The following is an 18,220-nucleotide window of genomic DNA, read 5'->3' on the forward strand; positions in this document are numbered from 1 at the left end:
AAACCAGAAGAGATCACATTTTGTGTAGGGGGTGAATTCACTCACTTGGAATGTAAAAAAAAAAGGAAGAAGAATGTTTTATTGTGACATAGCCCCAGATAGATGCAGTGCAATGTGTTGTTTTACAGCAAATTAGGGTTAAGTGTCTTGCTTAAGGGCACATCAAAATATTTTTTACCTTGTCAGCTCAGTTACTGGCTCAACGCACTAACCGCTAGGCTACCTGCCCCCACCAATGGAGAAATCTAGTCTTGAGGAGGGCTAAAGAAGTCACACCACATGCTGTGTGTCTCACACGGGTTTTTTTATTGATGTCCCAAATCCAAATGGGAAATATTTCACTTAGAGTAGGAGATGACAAAGCCTAACGATATGTGGACAATGTACAAATGTGTAGAGAAAGACAATAAAGAAAAAACAATAAAGAAACATTATTTTAAGGCATATCTTTTTACAATATACAAAAAAGCTGCTTATCAAAAGTTTATGTTCACATGCAAGCAATATACACCACATTAACACGATCACAAAAAGGAAAATATGAATCATCTTTAAACAATATCAACATGTACATTCAGATTCATACTTGGGAGAGGAGAGAGCGCATCAGTCCATTGACTGACAAACCGCAGTCAGGAAGGGTTGGTTTATTATTTTGTTATCACACTTTGTGAATAGTAACTCCAAAATGTATACCTAAATGTTTTACAAAGATATTCAAGTTGATTTACAACATGTATAATGAGTAGCTCACTAAATAGTGCTCTGTGTGTACTGTATGGCACAACACTTTGGAGGTATCCTGCTTTAACTCCTTATCCATACACTCCCAACACACAGTTTACTGATTATCATAAAGACAATGCTAACTTTTTTTAAAGACTTATTTTTGTCATAATACAATAGGCTAATATATTTGGGCCAAAGGTATCCCGGGGTTTAAAATGCTGTTTGTAGATCCTTCACAATATTCACAATGATGAAGCTGGTTTCCCAGATCACCAAAACCTTGCATTTGTGCCATCACCACATCCCATGTCTTCCTGAATAATATCCATCTCCATCTAATCCAAGGCACATGGGAGAGTCATTCAAGAGTGTCATAATGCAGCATGTCCAGAGGTTAGTTGGTATCCTTCCAGAGAACCGTGCCTCCAATGTTGGGGTCATTGTGCCAGTGATTCTTTTGGTCCTCTTATCTTCAGTGCATGCCCATATAATTTCCATCCATGTATACTCTTCTGTAATGAAGAGATGAAAACAAACAAACAGAAGGTCAATATAAAAGTCTCCCATACTGTAGGACAGCATAGTACTTCACGAAACCCCCTGCATGCTGCAACAGCTGGAGGTTATTATCTAGAGGCATGAAAATGGAACACAACAGACCATGGATACACACTATTCAACAAAAGAAAACATGCTACTGTCTTGTCAAGCATGCCATGCAATAAAAAATGAATGGAACATTTGAAATGAGATTTTCTCCACTTAATATGATCACAAAACACAGTAATGAGAGGCAAGCAAAAGTAGGTCAACTCTACTACTGGTTCTATGAGTTATGAGGAGGATGTGGTGTTTTAACTGTGGATGTGACGCTAGACACTGTGAAAGTGTTTTAACTGTGTATGTGAAGCTAGACACTGAAAGTGTTTTAACTGTAGTTGTGAAGCTAGACACTGAAAGTGTTTTAACTGTGTATGTGAAGCTAGACACTGAAAGTGTTTTAACTGTGTATGTGAAGCTAGACACTGTGAAAGTGTTTTAACAGTTGATATGAAGCTAGACACTGTGAAAGTGTTTTAACTGTAGATGTGAAGCTAGACACTGTGAAAGTGTGGTTTCTAGCTACAGGATGTAATGAACACAACATTTTCTCCACATGCGTCCATGCTGAATTTGTGAGCCTGCTTAAAGACCAAGATCATTTGGCAAAACCTTTGGCCAACCGGGTAAGACATGGCCACTCATGAGCTGTAAGTATCTGGAATGGAGTGGAATGTGGCCAACTAGGCCTTGGCAGTATGTGTTACCACTGCTCTGGCTGTACATTTAATGAATGGTCTACATATTGATTTCACCTTGATTGAACCTGTGGTGGACACCACTAAATGAGCTACAGTATATTGATCAATATGAAAAATGATGAGACATAGATGGAAACTGACAACAGTGACACTGATGGAAATGGATTACCACTACGACAGCCTATTTGCATCTCATCTCACCCTTCTGTGTTTGAATAGTTGCCTAATGGTCTTCCTCAGTGCTATTGGCCACAGCACCAAACACCTCTACTGACTCCACTGGCATTGTATCAGACCTCTTCAACACATTGCATTCTGGGGGAAATCTATGTATATGACGATTGAGCATGGACAGTTAGTGAAAGGAGAGAAAGATAGAAAGAAAGTGAAAAGATCACCAGTTCATATAAACTATAGACTACTTCATTATTGGGGTTTAGTTTCACACCAACAGACCAAACAAACTGAACATGCTGCCACATGATGTCACTTACTAGCAAAGACTGTTCATAGATAAGGATAGCATTTGAATCTCTGTTAATGTCGATATGACAGCCAAAATAACCTGTCCAATCATGAGAAGAGCTGGAGGAACAGGAGGAAGAAGGTGGAAAAGAGTAGAGGATGCAGGAGGAGTAAGAGCAAGTGGAAGGACAGTGGCAAGTGGTGACAATGCTAGAGAGGTCCTGAGGCTCAATATCGTGACAGGCACACACAGAGAGTGAACAGAGGTGACATCCACAAGAGTACATGCCATTGAGTATGGGGAGGAGAAAACATTAGCAGACAGACAGCCAATTATAAGAGTGGTCATAGTCTTGAGTGAACCACTTCATTTCCCATACTTAGTGATACTGTTGTCAATTCTATATTTAAGCAGTACGGCCCGAAGGGGTGTGGTATTGGCCAATATACCACGGCTAAGGGCAGTTCTTCTGCACGATGCAACATGGAGTGCCTGGATAAAGCCCTTAGCCATGATACTGTATATTGGCCATATACCACAAACCCTCAAGTTACCTTATTGTTACCAACCAAATTAGAGCAGTAAAAAATAAATGGTTTGATATACCACAGCTGTCAACCAATCAGCATTCAGGGCTCAAACCACCCAGTTTATAATAGCCTGTATGGTATGGACAATGTAGGTGCGGTGCTGTGGTAGGTTACTGGTTATCACCTGGTATGGGTGGGACTGCGGTTGTAATTGCCATGGGCTCCTGGGTGAGGGTGCTGTGGTGACTCTGTCATGTTCTCATAGTCTGTTACACCCACAGCCAACTGGCTGCGCCAGTTTCCTGTGCTGGTTGATGAGGAAACTAGAAAGAGAGACACTTTTTAGTTGGACTAAAGTAACAGACACATACTGGGGAGTGTCAGACAATGACACCCTAACACTAGTTTCATGTCCACATCCCGGGTCCAACCCTAACCCTCATCCCTAACCCTAACAAACAATACAGCATATATTGTCATACAGTATGTTAGGAATGTATGCATTATATTGATCAGAAAAAAACGTGTCCCTCTGTGTTACTGAGGGTGAGCAGACCGAATATGTTATTCTGAGGTGACCTGTTGCAATATGAGGAGAAGCATATATTTCTACCTGAGGAGTAGGAGGTGGTTCGGCTGGAGTGGCTGAAGGGGGCTGGCATGGTCTGGTATCCCAGGCTGAGCTGAGAGCCGTTGTCATAGTCATACCCAGCCAGACCCCTGCCTGCCTCTCTGTGGCCACCGCTGCGGTGGTACCAGCCTCTCAGGTGCTCAGCCACCAGAGCCTTCTGCATGTTCTTCTGCAAGGGCTCGTTGCGGGGCCCCTGTCTGGTCCGGGGCAATCTCATGGTGGCGTATGGGTTCTGAGCAAGGCTGTCCGCTCGATCACTACTATAGGTCCTGTAGCGCTCGTGTCTGTGATAATTGTGTACTTGGTAGGAAGGGTTAACATTGTAGTGGCCCTCCATCTCGTTCTCATACACGTAAGCACCGTTGGAGTAGGGCTCCATGTCTGGACAGGGGTAACCTGCCACGTAGTAAGCAGTCGGTGCATAGTGCGCTGGGGGCTCATACAAATAACTACAGCCAATATGATTCTGGACCAGATTAGGCATACTGCCTGTGTTTCCATAGACCTCCACCCTCCTGTGCAGCTGATGGTTGCGGGTTCGAGAGTCCAAGGTGCAGTAGTGGGGGTTGCCTGGGTAGTCCAGGCTGGACTGACTGGTGAAGGAGGAGCAGTCCTCCAGGGCCTCTGTGCTGTTGCTCCTGCGGGCAGGGGACAGGGTGAAGACTGGCTTCTCTGAGTCGGTATCCTTTAGTATCCGTTGCTGGGACTCCAGACTGCCACTGCGGTGCCTGAAGGACTGGGAGTTCCCATCCGACCTGCAAAAGTCACACACCCCAAAAAATTTAATAAAAAAAACAACATACATGTGTTATTGTCACATAAACGTGTTGTTAGACAGTTATCAAGCAAATAGTGTTAAGAAATCCGGATGTACAGCATACAGTACTAAATACTTGTACAATGATTGATTACAATAGTTTTCTGTTAAACGTTTGGATGCAGGTATTGCTGATGTAGTGACCGGGTATAGGTTTGGGTAGGCTGGTCTGAGAGGGGGGGTCTCACCTGAGATGGCTGCTGCTGTAGGCGTTGCGGGTCATAACGGGGGTGGAGGGCATGCTGCGTGGGTCCCGTGGAGATCTGGGTAACGTTATGGCGGGGCTGCTGTGTGCAGATGACACCTCTCTGGGGTGAAAATGATGTGAAGCATCCTGGCCGTCAAACGCTGCTAACCTGCTGAGACTCTTGTTGTGGTGGTGATCCAGGGAACGTGCAGGGCTGACCTGAGGGGAGCACTGGACCGACCGTGACCGGGGCCTCAGAGCACCATCCGAGTCATCTGGACAAAGAGACAAAACTCATGGTCAGATGGGATTCGTAAAGGCGCTGTTGCAACAAAGGTCATATAGCTACTGTTTAACTGAAATTTGTCCCACTCACCGTCATCCAGAATCTGACTGTCTGACAGTGAGCTCGTCTCTGAACGGAGAAGCTCATCTAGGGATGAAGGACGAAAGCACATTATAGATGAAAGATTATAGTACAAATCAATAAACTCATACAGTGGAATGTGTGTGTGTCTACTTTTATGTCCAGTACCTGCGATAATCACAGAGGCTCTTTGGGTAGGCTTCTTGCCTTTCTTGATTCTGTACTTGTTCATCTCATCCTCGACCTGCTGCAGTTTCCTCATGGCGTCCTGACAGTTCCTCCTCCTCTTCCTCTTCACCGTCTTACAGATCTCTGCCTCCGAGGCCAGTTTCTTAGCTGCTTCCACGATCTTCCGCTGCAGAGCAAACCTGCTCTCCAGGTTCCTCAGATAAGGGTCCTACAGATCAGAGTATACATACATCATTATAGACAATATTGCAGCAGAGAACGGCGGATCCATTTCAATTTCAACTGAGCAATTGACATGCATATCCAATTGAAAATTACAACACAATGTAGCCATAACAACAAGGTAATATTTTGCAGTAGTTTGTGTGCGTATTGGGAAATACAGAAGACAACTCATCAACACGTGATCCATACAAAACAGGACAGGACTTGAATGCAATCCAATCACATTCCATTCCTCACACAAAAACGGTACGGTACAGATGTTACTCTGCTTAGAATAATATCCTAACAACCCGGTTTACAACCCTCTATGAGGAAATCATGGAATTCATGTCATGTCATATTCTACAAAATATTAGTCTCTCGTGACAAACATACATAATCATTTACCTGCAGTTGAATGAACAAATCGCCCTCTAGTGGTCTCATGGGTGAATGTTATTAATTTTTTTAATAATTTCATAATAAACGTTTATTTTTTTTAACGAAGACAGTTCTGTTATATTTCAGTCTTCTATGATGTATATAAAGTGTAATATTGGATCCAAACTCAAAATTGAATACATTTCAACTCTATATCTGACATGGTACAGGTGTCTTGTTTTTTCCCCCAAAGCAAATCAAAATCTAATTTAAGCCCATAACCATGTGTGCGAGGTTGTATACGTTTGTTTCAAAGTAGATTTGTTTAAGACTACAAAAAAACACTATGTGTGACCCTGATTTAGCACACTGCAGTAAACTTAAGAAGGCCATCGTGCACGTGAGATTAGGTTCTGGGTGCCAAGATTAGCTAAATATATATACATATACTGAACAGTGCTGTTTCAATACAGACCTCGTTGTATGGGAAGAGGTCATCCAGTTTGAAGGCTGTGCCAACTCTCCGTCTGACCTGAGGAGGTCTCTCGCCTGCAGACAGGGGATACTCTTTGGGCAGTTTGCCCGTGAGCTCCTGAAAACACACAACAAAGCATCCAGGTCATTTAACTTTACAGCAAACAACTGGAGGAAACAGACACACTCTTCACTAAAGGAGAGATCACGTACAGGCTCTTACAGTTACGGAGCGTTTTACTCCAATAGTCTCAACTGACCAAACTAAGGCAATTTATAAAGTAGTTTCACTGGTGTTCTACTGAATGAGCCTGGCTGCAAAGCAAAAGGAATTCCTTAACTGTATCAGCTCAGCACCTCCAGGTGCTCGTAACGAGCAAAATCAATGTAAGCAATTGTCTACAAGCAGAGAGTAACAATGAGAGTTAGCTCACCGCCTCTCTCAAGCAGATTTTCTTCAGCTCCTTTGTTTTCTGGGTCAAGACATCTTGGATCTCTTGTTCCTTCTTCTTTAGCTCAGAGATCTTCTCCTTTTTCTGCTCCTCGTCCACTGCTGAATCTGCAGACCCTGTAGTGGTGATGTTGTTTACACTGTAAATGTACCCTAGGTCTATTTGCTTGTTTTGGTTGCACATTTTCTAACACAAAGTACATACAAATACCGCTAAATGTGTCCTATCCCTTTCCATATACAGGTATTTCAAAAGAGAAACATTTAGCTAAAGAGGTGACTTTGAGCTACCAGAATACCTGTTGACGCCAGGCTGCCAGTGCTAGCCATAATAAGGTTGTGCTTTAGGTTATCTCCCAGTCTGGTTATCTTGGTTCCTCCTCCATGTTCTGTTAAATCCATGGCAATATCACCCAAACTTTTCGCTGCACTTATTTTACCCTGTTGGGATGGAGAGATTGAGGTGATTGAGGATTAGGGATTGATATAGTCAATACATACCACAGACCTACACTGTCTACATGTAAATACAAGCATTTAATCCTACATGAAGAAATTGATCAATTTGGTTGGTATAGGGATGCATAAAGGTGCAGAACACAGACACAGTGATTGAGTCAGGACTCAAAATGGATCATATTACATGGTACCTTACACCTTACCTTGCTTTGCTTCCTGTCCAAGTAAAACTGATGCTGACTGATGGCCATGACCCAGATGGTTTTGATCAATGAGTGGCTGGCGTACCATGTGTGGATGACTAAGCCAGTCTGGCCAAATGTACGCTTCGTCACTGCCCGCCTGTTCAGAGATACACCATGATTATTCTCAGGAAGAAGAGCTTCTTTGGTTGTCTAAAGGGAATTCAAATACATGCAGTTGTGATAAATATCTATAGTTTGACTTGCCCTCACCTGTGGGGGTCATTCACCTCAACAGCAAATTTCTTCTCCCGAAAATACAAGTTCTCCAGTTGCTTCCACTGGTACAGCTATGGAGGTAAACACAGAGAGACACAGAAACAACTGATTAACGGTTGGTGAAACCTTTCACTTAAACTATGACTGTCAAAGCCATTGTAATTAAGAATTTGTTCTTAACTGACTTGCCTAGTTAAATAAAGGTTAAATAAAATTAAAATCTAATTGAAAAAAAGCCTGCATATGACACCTTCATATGTACTCATTTAAGGTACATGATTAAATCATTACCATGATTAATTACCATGATTAAAGCAATGGTGAATCACAACAGATTTCTAAACACTTCTACATTAATGTGGATGCTACCATGATTACGAATAATCCTAAATGAATCGTGAATAAGGATGAGTGAGAAAGTTACAGAGGGTCAAAGATCATACGGCAGTGGTTAGAGCGTTGGACTAGTAACCAGAAGGTTGCAAGTTCAAACCCCCGAGCTGACAAGGTACAAATCTGTCGTTCTGCCCCTGAACAAGGTAGTTAACCCACTGTTCCTAGGCCGTCATTGAAAATAAGAATTTGTTCTTAACTGACTTGCCTAGTTAAATAAAGGTAAAAAAAAAAAATACATGCTAACCTAGCAACCAAAAACTAACTGCAAATGCATCAAACAAGTTTGTAGAGTCACAAGCTTGATTTAGTCATTGCGTGCTAGGAAAATGGGACCAAATACTAAACTTTTGCCTACTTTATTTATTAGAATCTTTAGGAGTGTCAATTATCTTGACCTGAACCTTTTTTTTATTGCTTGTTAAATCTCTTTCTCTGAGCAAGTGTATTAGTATAAAATAATATAATTTCCCAATGTTAAGCACAGACTATAGCTCAGTATTTGAATTATTTCATCATTATTGCTCATCTTTATCAAGGGTGTCAATAATTTCACACCACTGTAGCTGTTTTTCGTTGAACAAATTAAATGGTCAGCATCCAATATGGAAAACTGTACCTTCATCTCAGACTCTTACCAGTAGAGGTCCAGTAATTAAATCCTTGCTGTCTGTATTCCTCTCTGTCGAGCTCAAACAACACAAACAACTCCTTCCTTCCCTTTCCCTTTCTCTCTGCTTCCAACAATTCTCCTCAGGTATTCTCATCACTCCGAATGGTAACACCCAGGCCCTGCCTCCCTGCCTTTGACATCACAGAAACACCATCCTCCCTCCTCTCAACACTAAACATCTGCCCAACCAGCTCTCCTTCTCTCTTCATGTTCTGACTCATAAGCCCATAGACCATAAACTTAATAATGTGATACTGTAGAGACCGGATCACAAAGCTGGGTGTTCCTCCTCTTCTTAACAGAAGAACACCAAGCTAGAAAACATCCACTGAACCAGAAGAACGGGTTACACACTTTACATGCAGGATTCTCAGAATGATAAATAAGTACATATGTTAACTGGTCAGGACAAAGTAGTGCAGGCATACCTCTGTCCTGACATTGATTTGGTTATGAGTGGTAGGTTGTCAGACAGAATTATAATAAATACAGGCCTCCAAAGTCATGTTTACCTGAAGGGATCGATCAAACAGTCTGATTATGAACTGACTGTCACTTGGATTTTCAAGTCTGGCCTTGTCTGCTCCAGCTGTAATGAGGGCCCAACCCTGATCAGTGGAATAGGTGATGAATGTGTGCGAGAGGTCTAGTGCTACGTGCCAGAGGACTCTTTATCCCTGCCCTGTCATTTCATCATTCCTCAAATAGACTGATGAAGCTCCTAGCGCTGTCAGACATAATTCGACTGTAGCAGGCAGACATCTTGTCTGCAGAATGAATCTCCTATGCGCCTGTATAAAGGCTATACTGCACAATGACTGCTGTACACTGCCAATAAAATAGCTCATGCAAAAACGAATCCTGTACTGTAAGTAGAGGAGAACACAAATGGGAACAAACAAATGACCGTACCTTCCGTGGTTTCAATTTGTCCTGCAAATCATACTGGCCAATTCCTTTGTAGCTGATCCCAAGCCACCATGGGATGCCTTGCTTGTCCTGTGAGGCAAAAGCATAGCACCATGACTGAACAGCATACGTCCATTCCCTTAGAGAAATCTGATTTTATAAGTGCAATAGCTGTTGTTGTGTGCATAATGCAATATACTGTATTCTTACCTTTACTTCATAATAATGGACACCATAGGTGGGTAGGGATTCCACTAGGGTCAAATACCTGAATTGAAATAAGGTTCTATTACAGTAGCATCCCAAATTCCCTCTTTCATTTTCAAAAGGTGGTTCACCATATAAACATTATAGATGGTACTTTACACAGGACAATGAGAGCCTGATCTGTTAAAGATGCCTACAGTGAATCACAATGATTCACTGGCCAGACAGTAACTGGAGTGGGTTATTGATTTCTATTAGACCTTGGTTGCGAGAAAGGAGATAGAGTGTGTATGTGTGAGTGAGAGAATAAGGGAGAGAGAGAGCAATGAGAGAGTGTGAAAGAGAAGGAGGGGGAGAGCGTGCAAGACAGCGAGAGAGAGAGAGATGGAAAGAGAGAGGGGGTGAGGGGTGAGAGCAAGTTGTATGAAGCCAGGGCCTGATGTCTTTTATCTGATGACTTGTGGTGAACAGGCGTGTATGAGAGGGAATGAGGGATCATTGTTTTTACAATACTCACTTCACTATGGCCTGTCCTCTGGAGACTCCTTTCAGCTGTTTGTAATGCTCTATCACTCGATCCTCACTGTAAAAAGCATGATGATGACACCTTCAACTCCTAAATTATGGGCTGCATCACTCCTCCCTCCCAGGAATGCATCATGCATCACAAATCATTGTCTGCAATAACATTGCTGTTGAACCACTTGATATTGAGCAGTCTTTCTAAACTAAACCGTTACCAAGGTAAGTTTACCAGTATGTAAGTGATGGGTGCTCCTTTAGCACCTTGTTGGGAAGAGTTGGAAGCTTCTTCAGTTCCGTTCTGGTGGTTTCATCACTGAGAATAATGATTAAACAGAATGGTTATGAAGATATGGATGGTGAAATTCCTTAACTACTGCTGTACATAACAGTTAGAAAACTATGTAGAGAAACCATGACCATGCATTGAGGCCTTCTAAAGTCCAAACAACCTGGAATGAGCTTCTAATGGATATCACCCCCATTCAGTTGGAGTCAGACTGTCTGACCCACAGGTGCAGAAACCTAATTGGCAGACATGCTCCAGGTGCATGGCCACATGGGAAGTTCCTGATAATGACCTAACTTAAGGCCTTTTCTCTGGAAGGACACAGGTGGAAATGCAGACAAAGGTCCACAGTGTTCCATAATTCCCTTTCTCTGGTTCCACCTGGATGGTCCCTGACAGTGAAGAAGGTGCTGCTGTTGCAATAGAAGCTTTATTAAAGGTGGTAGAGCTATGCTGTTAGAATCCAGCCCTGCAGACCTCAGCCTTGGCCGAGCTGTCAGTGGTATGAGACTCATTAGAAGGCCTCTGTGAGGTTTTAACAGCCTCACAAGACACAACATCACTGCCTTCCCTCTTATAACAAACTATGCTGTCATTGATTTGACTGTAATTCTGGAGAAACAGTTCCATTATTGAAGGTCTTTGTTAAATGTGTGATGTTGTCTTGCTCCTTAGATACCTGCTGTGTTAGATCATTCATCACACTCATTAAGAGTGTACAAAACCTTAAGAACACGTTTGCTCAGAACAGCCTCCAGTGTTCCACAGGGATGTTGACTCCAATGCTTCCCAAAGTTGTGTCAAGTTGGCTGGATGTCCTATGGGTGCTGGAGCATTCTTGGTACACAACTGTGGAAAAACTGTGAAGAACCCAGCAGCGTTGTAGTTCTTGACACTAACCGTTGAGCCTGGCACCTACTCCTAGACCCTGTTCAAAGGTGCTTAAATATTTTGTCTTGCCCATTCACCCTCTGAATGGCACACATGCACAATTCATGTCTCAATTGTCTCAAGGCTTAAAAATCCTTCTTTAAACCTGTCTCCTCCCCTTCATCTACACTGATTGAAGTGAATTTAACAAGTGACATCAATAAGGGATCACAGCTTTCACCTGGTTTCACCTGGTCAGTCTATGTCATGGAAAGAGCAGATGTCCTTAATGTTTTGTAGACTCAGTGTATGTCCTTACCTTGAGAAATCCCCCTTTGCTTCCTGAATAGATATAAAAATAACATGTCAGAAGATGTATGCTTTAGAGTAGCCTATTAATGTAAAGTACAAGGCCCCAAGCAAATAAGGAACTAACCTGCAAGGCGTTTGCTGCTAATTTGAAGACATTCTCACTTTCCACCTCTATATCCCCCTGTAAGAATGAAATCTTAATCATACATGCGTACGTGTACATATGGGCTCTTGAGACGCTTTGCAGGTGTCTGCATTTGAGCTCTGTCCCTATGACTAACTCATAATCATCGAAATAGAATTCTCTTGGACTGAACCGATCAGCAGTCTACCCTTACTGACTGTCTCATCTCATTCCAACATAGCTGTGACAAAACAGTGCTTCACAGCCACAGTCAGACTGTTTGAGGTTCGGTGGTATATAAAGAGGGAGAATGAGACGGTGAATCAGAGCAACCTGACCCTTGAGAAACCGAAGGTTATCAGTGTGATTCACCGGTTAGATCAACACAAAGCAGAATAAAATAACAAGTAGCTTACATTGTAGACGGCAGCTTTTGCATTCAGGAAGAATAATTCCACCGTCGTGTTGTCTTTCAGCAGTGTTATACTCTCGATGTAAAACCTTTGGGGAAAAACACAAATAGACGTTTGAAAAACAATTAGTTGAATTCAATGATAAAATACATATTGCATGCATAATCAGTAAGACAATCCTTAATCTCAGCACCCACTACAAGACATTCCCTAATGTAATAAAACCCCATTCCTCATCATCTCAAACCAATACAGGAGTGCTCCCTACTGGAAGGTATGCGCTACAGATATGGCGATGGTGCCATTGCTACCTGACCAGGAAGTTGAGGGCGATAGGCCCAGTAGCCTTCTTAGAGAAGTCATGTTCCAGAACTCTCCGGTCCAACTGCAAGTATTTACACTGACCACTGCAAGAGTCAATGAAGAAAAGTGTTAGATAAACAAACAGCACTGTGAAGACATGCATACAAGCATACATACAGTATACACACACACACACACACTCACACGCACACGCACACGCACGCACACACACGCACAGACACACACACCCTGTATACTCTAACACCCATATACTTACATACTTACACAAAATAAGCAATGTGACTTACCTGTCATCAGCAAACGTTAGTCCGAAGTATTCCTTCTCTTTGAGGTTAAAATGGGAGGACACCAGGTCTAGCAGTTCACGGGACAACAGCTTGGGCTGTGGAATAGGAGATTGTTTGAAGAGGGCATTAGGCCTATCTATTTGAGTGCATTATCATTTTTTGTCAAAACTATTTGAAATTCATAGGAACTAAATTAAATGCTACAATAATCTCAAGAAAAAAAATGAAGGCAGTATACTGTACCTGAACCAGCAGCTCGAGTTTCCTGTCGTCAAGGAGATGCACCTGGCAGAGTCTCCCCTCCGTCATCTACAATGGGGGACAGGAAGTTAGGTTCAAATTAAGTTCAGTACTTGTAGTATATGTAGTAAATGGTGTATTGGAATTGATCACAGTCAATCAACATCATCCCTGTTTAGATAATGCAAATCATGACATTAGTAGGACATTTCAGCTGTGTAGAAATCTTGTCTCTGTCAATGCAAATTGGCAAAGATCAAACATCAGGCTTCAAAGAGCGGTTTTGTTTTAGAAATGGTTAGAAAGCAAGTATTTTTTGATAACAAAGTCCCATATTGAGCAATTCACAGTCCAGAGAGCTTAATCCTGTTAAGGAAATAATCATTGATGTTGTTAATTACAATGACTCCATTGCCTAATTGATTTAGCACTATGGTAAACCAATAAGGATTTAAAGTCATTCTGTACACAGTATCTAGCCTTTTGTAGCATTTAAAAACATACAATACATACACATACAGTACTCCCAAAACTATCAACATCACACCTGATATCTCCCAAATTATAGCATACAGTACTGCTAAGATATAGGTTTCTCATACAGCACTGCTAAGATATAGGTTTCTCATACAGCACTGCTAAGATATAGGTTTCTCATACAGTACTGCTAAGATATAGGTTTCTCATACAGTACTGCTAAGATATAGGTTTCCGCTACATCCATACAACCTACAATGACTTACACATCCATCACAATATCACATAATAGGCAAGACTACAGCAGACAAAGACACACACCTCAACCAGCCCCTCTAACTGCCCTCTATTGTATGTGACAGAATGGGGTTGACCAGATGAAGTCCCCCTACTGATCTATAGAGTGCTGCTGTGCCTTGTGGAGTTCCCCTGGGACTACTGTCTCTGTGGTAATAAAACTACTATCACACATGTCTGAACACACTCCAGTCCAGAGCTCATCATCCTCAGCATGAAGCCCTTCTTCCTCAATTTCCACACACTGACATCCAACACGAAGCGAGCGCCTCTGACCACCAGCTTGTCCATTCTGCACGGTGTGCACGCTAGCTAACCCTCACCCGGGCCTGGGCTGTCCCTGCCCTGCCACGTCTGGTACCAAACCCAAGTCTGGCTGGGTTTGTTTGCGTAACAACATCAGTGCTATGTGCTGCCAACCCATTGAGCTAGGGCACGTCTGGCTCAGATGCTAGACTACAGACTGTGCTTTCAGAACGCTGCTTCTGCTAAGCCTGAGGGAACATGGGTAAGCCAGAAGACCTGGTGCAGGTGACTTATATTGTGGCCAAATGATTTATGCTCTAGGGACAACACAGGGCATGAGGAAACACAGATGGATGGTGTTAGATACCAGACAGTAACTGCACTACTACCTCTTTAAGCATTCTCCCTTAAGGGCTGTCTCAGACAAGTCTAGTCAGTTTGGCTCCATCTAGATAGCCAGGACAGACAGAGATCAATGTCTGCTTCACCTGCCATATTTAGGCTCATTTAGGCCCAGATGCGTACACGTACACACACACACGCACACGCACACGTACACACACACACACACACACACACACACACACACACACACACACACACACACACACACACACACACACACACACACACACACACACACACACACACACACACAGGACCGACTTCCCAGTCTGCCATACAGTAATGGCTAAATTGATTGGTTATCTCACTGAAAGGGAAGTGGAACACTCAATTCCACAGTATCACCCGTTGTTGATTATGTTAATTAGCACTCATTCAATTAAGGGCCCTGACTTAAAGGCCATGCAATACTGACAATGTGATAAATTAACATTTTTATGATTGAATGTGAAATATGCACATTCAATGGATTTAATTCATTTAGCATGACTGAATGTAACGCACAGCGAACAAAGACCTACATTATTTGGCACAGTGCATTGACATTGTTCTGTATTATAGCAGCAGGATGTCTAGTGTCTTTGTGATGACAATACTATCATAGTTGATTCTCCTCAAAACCTGCTGCTAAGAATAGTCACAGTTGCATTTACATGTTGACCACTAGGGGGAGCATGGTGATTTGTCACTACAGTACAGAATTCTATGTGGGGCAGAAAATGTCAAGAAATGTTTCTTACTTTAGGCCCTCATGTGCGTGCACATGTGAGGATTTGTTTCCAATGTGTATTTACAGTATCAGCCAATTTAATTGAATGAACCATCAGATTGGTGTGCCCCCTTTTAACATCTGGGCACAGTGGGCAGCTTTAAAGCCTATCTTTTTCTATCCATCTGGACACAGCTTTCATCTGGACAAAGCTCTTTTCCAGAAGAACAAACTAGGGCTGAAGCTAAATTCTATGTCACTTCTGATGTATTTTCTTTAATTCTTAAAAGTCTAAGCTGTTGGGGGGAGGGGGAGAGGAGGGGGTTCTAAGCTGACATATGGAATTGTTTTAAGAAGGTCATACCATGAATCATTTAGCTATTTGATTTGGAATATTATGACCCCTTTAGGTATCCCCAAAAAATCTAAATACATCATTTGATAAAATATTTAATTTGGCCTATAGCGTTTAATAATACATTCAAAACGTCTCTTTCTACAGTGGGGAGACTGTAGCCCAAACGGTCTCCTGGTCTGACAAACAGTGCTGTAGCTCTGCCACTTTCCACCACAGATGCGGAAGGGAGACATAGAGAATGTGGTGGATTGAGACGCATTCCATGCAACAAAAAAAACAGATATCTCTATCTTAAACAGACAGATTTTGATGGGATCATTTTATTATGTTACTTAGATATAGACTCTAGGGGGTTTTAAATACCTTGTTTACTGTCAACCTCACACCGAGCTTCAGTGAGAGAGAGACAAATAAAATTAATAATATTTGGAAGTATATCTATGCAAACGTATATCTATACTAATGCATGATAATGATAATATACAGTATATTTATATCGATTCACTGGAATATTGATTCCAATTTTCCAGTAGGCCTACAGTATTAATGTTTATCCAAGACCACTGTCACTGTTCAGTCAACCAAACACAGTCTATTCAACAGCTTTCAATAAAACACCCCTTGCCTTCAGGGCCGAGACATGCATTTAATCCCACATGGCAGAGATGTAGCGGGACATGGTGAAAGAAATGTAAAGGCTTTTTTTTGTCTCTGCTGTCTGAAAAGTGGGCCACAGGCCATGGGCAAGGGACTGTAAGTACTGGGGCCTAGAGGCCTGGTTGGTATAGATAGCTTGTTACAGTGAAATGGTTTAATGTTATGGATTGGAGCTTGCCCTTGACTGCTCTAATATCAACTGTATTGAGGGGACATAAACAGAACCCTCTGTAATGCTTGGCTTGAATCATGTCATCGTAAATGACTTGTTTCACGTAACTTTATCAACAATGTCACTTTCACATGACAGTTTAAAACTGTACATGATTATCCACGATGTGAGAACAATGAACGTGTTTAATGGCAGACTAAATATTCCGGCATATTGGTGCACAACGTATTGGGCAGTGCGTGACCTCATTACTGAGGAACCCTTTAATTGGTAAGCGGACGATAATTACACATGTACAGTACTCTTATTTTAAATAATGTTTTAATTAGCTGCTTCTTTCACTTGAAAAGCTCCAAGTCCTTCCGGAGATATTTGTGTTGATTACACATTGTAATTCACACAACGTAGAGTATCTGGCTAGTCTACCAAAGAAACACCAGACTGAGTGCATGATCAATAGATTATACCGTCTTAAAAATAGAAAGAGAACCATGCGTTTTCATGAATTGCTACAGAAGGATTAATACAGGCGCTGAACAATTTTTTCCCTCTGCATGAAACGTCTGGTTTTGTTAAAGATATGTGATGCTGGTTGGATGTCATGTCCTGGTTGCACCCTATCTTATCTCAGTTTCCTGTTTTTGTGCATTATTGATGAAACCTTGTCTCACACACCAGCTCATGTCTGCTCTTTAGACTGTTACTGTACATATATGTCCTCTGAACATGGTTAAGACATGTAGCACAGGGCTAAATGCTTGCGATTCATTTTGCACATTTCTATGATCAGGTTCACACTTCCTGGTGTCGTGCTGCAAAGCAATGCATAAGACTTAGTCTATATTTTTGTGGTAATTAGCCTCAATGTGTCATGGGTGGATTTGACAACCAGTAAAAACTCATTAGGATCTGAACTAGTTAATATCAGGGTTATAGGGTTTCCACTCTTTAAGAAAACCAAACACTCTACGCAGTCAAAACAATGTCTTCCTGTGAGTTCAAGTGCCAGTAAACAGCCTACTAAACAGGATACCCTGCTCCCATGCTATCAAGCCAGGGTTATTGAAAAAGGACCTAATCTAATCACGTGTACTGTAGTAGATTTCCATTCAGCAACAACACTCTTTTCAGTCAGAGCACAATCGCACGAACACCCTCTGGTGTTTTGACACGAAACGACTGGATGGTTGTACGGCAAGTGAATTCCCCTCAGTAACTTGTTACTGATATGTGAATGCACCTTTGGCTTCTGCTGGTGACTGGTCATGACACTGTAGTTGAGCCCCAAAGTAAACATCTACGTAAGACTATATGGAGCAGAATTATTTGAGGGGAGGCTGGGACACCTGTTCACCTAGGCTGTGATCCTGAGGCAGTGAGCTGAAGGGAGTGGTGCTGGGAAGTCTCCCATACTTGATTTCTCCCTTGGCCTAATTGGTAATTGGTCAAATATAATGGCCGTTGGCCATCATCTACCAGTCTTTATAAGACTGTTCGAAGCGTTTACTGATGTTGGAGAGAATTATAATATTGGACACAAATGAAACACAGGATAGTATGCTGCATAAACTGCTTGAAATATGAATTATGCTTTTGCAATATCTGCTGCAATAAAATAATTAAGCGATGACAGCCTTCATCTAAGAAGTTTGATTTATGTCATTTGATATTATTGCCATCAACGAGCAC

At 42.0% G+C, this 18,220-nt stretch overlaps 1 protein-coding gene across 2 annotated transcripts in view; it reads right to left on the minus strand.

Annotated features, from left to right (window-relative positions):
- Positions 1-285: 285 nt before the first annotated feature.
- The window catches only part of LOC139368598 (FERM domain-containing protein 4B-like), a 26,416-nt gene continuing 8,481 nt past the window's right edge, over positions 286-18,220 (minus strand). Inside the window, exons 2-23 of one of the 2 annotated variants that reach the window (XM_071107655.1) lie at positions 13,214-13,279; positions 12,971-13,065; positions 12,671-12,766; positions 12,363-12,447; positions 11,947-12,003; positions 11,830-11,852; positions 10,584-10,667; positions 10,347-10,412; positions 9,833-9,890; positions 9,626-9,712; positions 7,642-7,718; positions 7,390-7,528; positions 7,027-7,168; positions 6,711-6,844; positions 6,278-6,394; positions 5,197-5,425; positions 5,038-5,094; positions 4,663-4,936; positions 3,640-4,412; positions 3,211-3,349; positions 2,232-2,356; positions 288-1,241 (exon numbers count right to left, since the gene is read on the minus strand). In XM_071107655.1, coding sequence (XP_070963756.1) covers positions 2,254-2,356; positions 3,211-3,349; positions 3,640-4,412; positions 4,663-4,936; positions 5,038-5,094; positions 5,197-5,425; positions 6,278-6,394; positions 6,711-6,844; positions 7,027-7,168; positions 7,390-7,528; positions 7,642-7,718; positions 9,626-9,712; positions 9,833-9,890; positions 10,347-10,412; positions 10,584-10,667; positions 11,830-11,852; positions 11,947-12,003; positions 12,363-12,447; positions 12,671-12,766; positions 12,971-13,065; positions 13,214-13,279 — 2,901 coding nt within the window. In that variant the 3' untranslated portion in view covers positions 288-1,241; positions 2,232-2,253. Of the gene's footprint in view, positions 1,242-2,231; positions 2,357-3,210; positions 3,350-3,639; positions 4,413-4,662; positions 4,937-5,037; positions 5,095-5,196; positions 5,426-6,277; positions 6,395-6,710; positions 6,845-7,026; positions 7,169-7,389; positions 7,529-7,641; positions 7,719-9,625; positions 9,713-9,832; positions 9,891-10,346; positions 10,413-10,583; positions 10,668-11,829; positions 11,853-11,946; positions 12,004-12,362; positions 12,448-12,670; positions 12,767-12,970; positions 13,066-13,213; positions 13,280-18,220 lie in introns of both variants that reach the window. The other variant, XM_071107656.1, reaches the window with a different exon arrangement.

Source organism: Oncorhynchus clarkii, chromosome 16 (genome assembly GCF_045791955.1).
Source record: "Oncorhynchus clarkii lewisi isolate Uvic-CL-2024 chromosome 16, UVic_Ocla_1.0, whole genome shotgun sequence".
Classification (NCBI taxonomy): domain Eukaryota; kingdom Metazoa; phylum Chordata; class Actinopteri; order Salmoniformes; family Salmonidae; genus Oncorhynchus; species Oncorhynchus clarkii.